The sequence below is a fragment of the Buceros rhinoceros genome, unplaced genomic scaffold, assembly GCF_000710305.1.
Source record: "Buceros rhinoceros silvestris isolate BGI_N320 unplaced genomic scaffold, ASM71030v1 scaffold22380, whole genome shotgun sequence".
In the NCBI taxonomy this organism is placed as follows: Eukaryota; Metazoa; Chordata; class Aves; order Bucerotiformes; family Bucerotidae; genus Buceros; species Buceros rhinoceros.
Window position 1 is genome coordinate 39,690 of NW_010388260.1, and position 6,378 is coordinate 46,067.

Genomic DNA, 6,378 nt, shown 5'->3' on the forward strand with positions numbered 1-6,378 from the left:
AGGGGGGGTGGGGGAGATGGCAGCAGGGGGGAACCCTTGTAGGTTTGCACACATTTGACTGTTCTGTCATCAGTGAGATCATCTATGAATTACAAAGACTTGCCTGCCGTGGAAAATTATGTGCAGTAAGTGAGGGTTTAAATGCAAAGTGATATTAAATAACTGTATATTGAACAAAATACTAATTTCACCTGTTTCAAAGTGAATTAGATACTGCCTTATAAAAACAAGGTTCTGTCAATTCCTACCCCTAGATTGAGTGTAACTACTTCAGGAAAGCTGTAGTGTAGGGGTCTTTCTTCTTCTCTTTGGAGGTTTATTTAAGCCGAGACTGTGTGACACAGCCAGCATACTATGAACTCATGCATCTGTGTACATACACAGTCCCTGAGATTAAATACATGTGTGTAGTACCCAAGGGAACTTCAGAGACCAAGTCCAAACCATTATTCTTGCCTGACCCTTAGTATTTATTCAAGCAGTTTCCTGAACTGGCTTTGGGATGCTTTTCTGGCCTGGACAAACCACCGAGCAGTAAAGGATTAGATACGGATTTGCAAAAGTGCATAGGTCTACACATTTCTTTATGTTATTAGTGATGTTGGAATGGGGCCATTCTGTCCTTGACCCAGTAGAGGGCTGTGGAATACTGGTTTTGAACAGACTTCTTTCTAGACCTGTGTGTCAGTGGTTAAGTCCATGAGAGAGACAAAATTTCAACATCATCATATTTTGTAGGTTTTTTTGACACCTACCTCAAGTGTTTCCCTGTTCATTCTTGTGGAAATTGAATGCTGATGACACCTGAGCACTCCCTGCTTGCTGTCCCAGGAACTGGGTTGTTCAGACAGACATCATGACTTGCATTAAGTCCTTGCTTTTGGGCAGTCTGTAGCAGAGCAGCACTGAAAGGCCTTTGTGAATGTGCGTGTGCTCATCAGGAAGTTCCTAAGCACCTCAAAACAAGCTGTACATACAATCAGGGTTCAGTCTGTGGCTACTTTAGGCTCAGGGGTATTCACGGCATCTAACCATAGGCATTTATCTAAAGTCTTATAGTCGTAAAGGAGGAGAATTAGGGGAACCTCCAAAGTCCTTATACTTCATGCTGTGAACATGCATAAGTTAGATTCCCAAGGCGGATGGGAAATACATTTTCATACTATTTTCCCAAGGTAACTTTGCAGGTGCCAGAGAAGGTTGAGTGTTGGCATAGCTATAAGTCATTGCTAGGTGCGATTCTCTGCATGAAGCAGAAAGGACAAGTTGATGTTTGCTCTACCACTTGAGACGAACTAGGAGAAAAAATAAGGCACAGCATGGAGGTGGACAAGGACAAACTAAATGATGCAAATAGGATGAGCAGTGGTGGAATCTGTATTTCTTGGTAGTGGAGGACTTAAAGTAATGACAATATAGTTCCACTTTTATATAATGCAGGCTAAAAATCATCTTGAATAACAGTGCAGTCTCTGCTCTGTGATACTGATTTTTACCTGCCTGTTCATAAGACCTAAAAAGGTTGAATAGGAGAGAATATCTTTAAGTTTGATCATCCTCTGTTTTCAGTTCACAAATATTCTCTGTAACCATAGTTTCCTCCAGGATATGTAACTGAAAACTCCACGTCCTTGCTTCAAACAAACACTGTTGTTTCACATTAATTCTCTTCCTTAGACAACGCTTCAAAAATTACAAGCCTCCTGAGAGCAAGGATTGCCCTCCTCTTGTCACATCCGTCTCTTAATCTGCTCTTAGAGTTGCCTACAGAGGAGTACAGCTAACTGGTGTTGTTTACACCTGCTGAAAGGCATATCAAAATGCGCTAAAGCTCAACCTGCGTGCAGTTTAGCTGCCCTGGTGTGCCTATCCATGGAAACCATCGTGCAGAGACCCTCTCTGGAGAACGTGAGGGGAGACGTAGTCTACCCTGCAATTACTGCTCAAGCCTGTTCTATGGAAGCCATCAGGATAATTGCTTATACACACAAGAGGCCATTAAAGTACTTTTTTGTTCCATGATAACCAAGGAACATGTGGACTATCGGTTAGTGGAGGTAGATATAAATTTTTTCTGTTTTTTAAAGTGTTGAAGAACCCTAGCAGAATTGACTGGAGATCTGTGCTTGCTGGTAATGACAGGAAAACCATGCAGTGTGTGGTAAATGCCAAAGGCTAGAAAAGTGTTACTGCTTTGCATTTTATCTTCAATATTTCAGTCCTCCTTAAATAAAATAAGTGGTTGATAAAAGATAGGGAAAAAAGTAGTAGACAACAAGCTGCCCTTTACTCTGGAGTCATAGGACAGAAGGAGCTAGTGTGGACTCTGGTTGTATAAAACATGAATGGCTGTAAACAGGCAGAGAGAAAGGATGTTTCTTTCAAGTTTTGGAGATATATTTCATAATATCAATAATGGTCTAAACTTGTTCAGAGTTGCACATGCAGTTAAATCAGAAATATCTGTAGTTACCAGCCAGGAGTAAAAGTTGAAAGTGACTGCACTGCATGACAAGTATTAATTTCTTTTTTTGCTACTGAGAAGTAGTAGCTGTAAAATAGACTATAAATCAAAAATCAAAGCCCATTCAGCAACTCTCCTCAAGTCAGGTCAGTTCCCATTCTTTCAGATATTATGAGACTCTAAATGGACAGGCACGAAAAGTCATAGCAGTGCAGGGAACTGCAGGGATCTGCAGTTCCTGGCTGCAGGAGGCAGAGACTCTCTGCACCAGGTGCCCAGATGAACCTTGCTAAGTTCTGTACATAACAAAAAAATGAGTGTTTGGATATTTTTTCTGGTGTTTTAGAGTGGTTGTGGCCTTCACTGAGGAGCAAAATAAGATCCTAGCAGTAGCTGATTTAGGAATTATTTAAGGCTGAGTTTTATGCCATGAGATTACTTGAATAATGTTACCAACGCCCAGCTCATGTAGGAGGCTTATTTGGAAGGTCTCAGAAGACCAAACTACACCCTTCACTCGGGAACATTTGCGAAGGAGAACGCCTGCTGAGAAGGTTTGCAGTGCAGAATAAAGGAAATAATCCAGTACATCTTGTTAGCAGCCTTGATCAGAAGGGCCACCTTTTACTCCCATTAAACCCTTGAGGACTGCATTGAAACTGCCCTGCAGCAAACTCCTTCTCCAAGGCTGCCTCTCCACAAAGAGTGCCAAGTCACAGGTGATGGCAACACGTGTGATCCCTTTATTTTGAGGGAGTTATTGGTGTTGATCTCAGCACAGGCCAGAGTTTATTTTCCCAGTTATTTCTCTGCTTAAATTGGAGAAAGTCTTCATAAGACCTGTTCAGAATTCTTAAATGAGAACGAATGCATTTTCTGTGTTTCCAAAAGCCAAAATAATCCTAAGCTGTATTGTGGCTTGCTCTGATAGGATGACTGGAAGTGCAGTGAAACAAAATGGGGCTAATGTGATGTACCTGATGCTAAATGGTCATCTGTCTGAATAGACCTACAGCTTACATTGTATGTTCTATAATAACCTTTCCTGGGTATCTTTGCTGCCATGCATCATGAGTTGCGTTTTCTGGGAAAAGTGTTTATACTGCGTTCATATGTGTATGTTCTTCATAAGCAGCTTTTTTGTCTGTATTGACAGGTCTCACCAACTCATAATCGTCCTGCAGGGAGTGGAGAGCAGAAACAGTCCCACACAGTTCTTTCATCACCGCCTAGAGTAGCATTTGGCTTGAGGTATGGGACCATTAGCTCCTGCTGACAGACCAGCAGCCTCAGAACCTGGAGAGCACTTAAAAAATAACGTCAGTAGCCAAAGAAACAGAACCACACCACCAACCCATGATGGCAGTTGTCAGGCAGTTGCTTACTTAATGCTTCTGAGTAAGCATTCTGGACCTATTTTGGTTTTTGTTACCATCAAAGGTAAAGTTTCAACGGAAAAGCAAATTGTTGTGAATTGAAAAAGACAGAAGCAAAACTGCAGGCTGTATGCCAGGCATGTCTGGAGTTCAGATGTGGATCTAAATTGCCCAGTAAAGCAATGCTGCCCAGATTCACTGCTTCAGCTGAAGCATCCTCAACTGCATTACATGGCTTTGCTTTTTTCTCTGAAATGCTGGGCTGTCTTGTGTGTTCATCACCATTCAGTCAGTGTGATGTTTGCCCTCAACTGAGTTGTAAGAAACCATATCTTAAAATAAATTAGATCCAAGCAAAGCTTTTTATGCCTTGTCTTCCTAGACACAAGCTACATTCACTTCCATTAAAGCTAACTGATGTTTGACCAGAGTCTGCTTTGAAAGTGTTCAAAAAGTTAAGTTCAGAAAATCAAATTGTGATGCTCTATTTCCTACAGTAAAGAAACTCGTTATTCCTCAGAGCCCTAAAAGTGGTTGTACCCTAAAAGGAGACAAAAGGAAGATTTCCTGCATTTCATTTTCTTGCTCATTGCATAAGCGACAAACCAAACTTAGGATCTTCTCAGTTCATGGATTGTGCTCATTAATGAACGTTCAGTAATCAAAAAATGCATAGGTGTGCAAGAGCAGAATCAATCACCAGGCAATTCCCATGTGTGCCGTGCAGCCCGTAATGCAGGTATTGAACAATTCCATCCGTAGTTATTTGATTTAAAGATGCCGGGACAGATGGCACTGCTGTAGTGAGTGCTGTAGTGAGGTTGTGGCATTGCTCCTCAGGTTTGCTGGCTTGTTGTGTGTTGAATAAAAAAAGTTCCATTTTAACAGTTACTTTGATAATTTTCTGAACTTGCGAACTTTTGAGTGTGCTTATGAGATGGAAAACGTGATGATAGTTACAGCTTCAAAAGCAGATACTACCTGCCTTGCTGACTTTGGAGACGACCAGGAAGGAGCACACGTGTACTGCAAATAAGGGCAAGGGTTAAAACTTCTTCTCAATCACTTTCTTGTTTTTCAGTTAATGAGCTGGGAGCACACTGCAGGAAGGCCTGGCAGCTTTCCCCACCGTTGCATAGCCGATACCTGCTGGTAGCGAAGTTCCGCTGCTCAGAGCTATGCAAAGTGTTTGTACCACAGCTCTACAGCAAAGAGGGCTTCTGCCTGACGTGACCTGGACTGGTTGTAGAATAGCTATGACTGTCCATTACTGCTTGGCCCTTAACATTGCTAAAGTACTATTTATCTAGACCACGTTTAGTTGCTGGCTAAGGTAAGGGCTCTGTGTTACTGGGATCCTCCCTGGAGCAGAGGAGCAGGCTCAGCAGCTGCTGCAGAGGCAGTAGAAGGCAGGCAAGGAGAAGGACTGGTCCATCAGAGCTGTGGAGTCTTTCTTCAATGTCTGTCTGCTTTGTCAGCTCCCAGTTGACTTGAGAAAAACCCAAATTACTTTGAAACACTGGGCGTTCTCTGCCTGCTGCACTGCATTGAGGTCATTGTCCTGATCTAAGGGTGATAAAGCAAAGCTACAAAAGCATCTTGTTAACAAGCTTCCCTTTCTCTCTGACAGGAAGCCTAGAGGGGAGGGGAAAAAGTGTCGGAAGGTCTATGGGATGGAGAACAGAGATATGTGGTGTACTGCCTGCCGATGGAAGAAGGCCTGCCAGAGGTTCATCGACTAAAGATTGCAATTATGCAAAGGATTTGGGGATGGGGGAGGAAAACAGCAGAACCAGATTGCTGCAGCTGCACTGTATCTCTTCCCATTTTCCCTCCAGTGATGTGGTGTTGGGGGTTTTGGTTTTTTGGGGTGGTTTTTTTTAAAAAGAGCTTTGTATTTCAAAACAAAGCACTTGTAGCCAAGGAGAAGCACTAATCAAGACCTGTGTGGAGCAATAGAGAAAAAAAACCAAGAACATACAACAAAACTCTGTGTTAGTAAGTATGGAAACCAGAGCAGCTATTGGTGTTTTTTCTGTAAAAGAAAGGAAAAAGTTCATTTTTTTGCTAACTCTGTGAGCTACTTGTTACTTAGGATAATTTTTAACTATTTCAGTCTCTGTGCTGTGAGCGTCTGTATTTGCTAAACTGAACAATTTTTCTTTTCCTGAAAGAAGATCTTCTTTTGAAAGCTTTCTAATAAACACTTCAGAGTCATATAAGCTACAGTTTTCTCAAAAAAAAAAAAAAAGCTGTACTGAGACTGGAGACTGCTAAATAATTCTCCTGATAAGAATGATCATCGCTATATTATATTTTTGGAAAAGGGATGTGGGGAGGAGTTGGTATTTTTGTTTGTTTATTTATAGGAGAAAAGCAAAGTCTGAATTTGCAAGAAGGACAAGTAGTGCTTCTGGAAGATTTTTAAACCAGGCACAGACCAGTGGAGCGGAACAAAGTAATTTAAGTACCAAATTGGATTTTGATCCTCTAGAGGAAGAAAAGCAGCAATGGAAAGTCACCAGCAGATACTGTCAC

General features: G+C 41.7%; 1 protein-coding gene across 1 annotated transcript in view; it reads left to right on the top strand.

Moving 5' to 3' along the window:
• Window positions 1–5,809, top strand: part of SLC2A4RG (SLC2A4 regulator) — a gene marked incomplete at its 5' end in the record, with an annotated part of 23,024 nt that extends 17,215 nt beyond the window's left edge. Inside the window, 2 exons of the mRNA XM_010145395.1 lie at window positions 3,621–3,715; window positions 5,471–5,809. Of these exons, the coding sequence (XP_010143697.1) occupies window positions 3,621–3,715; window positions 5,471–5,582 (207 nt within the window). The remainder of the gene's footprint in view (window positions 1–3,620; window positions 3,716–5,470) is intronic.
• Window positions 5,810–6,378: the final 569 nt, after the last annotated feature.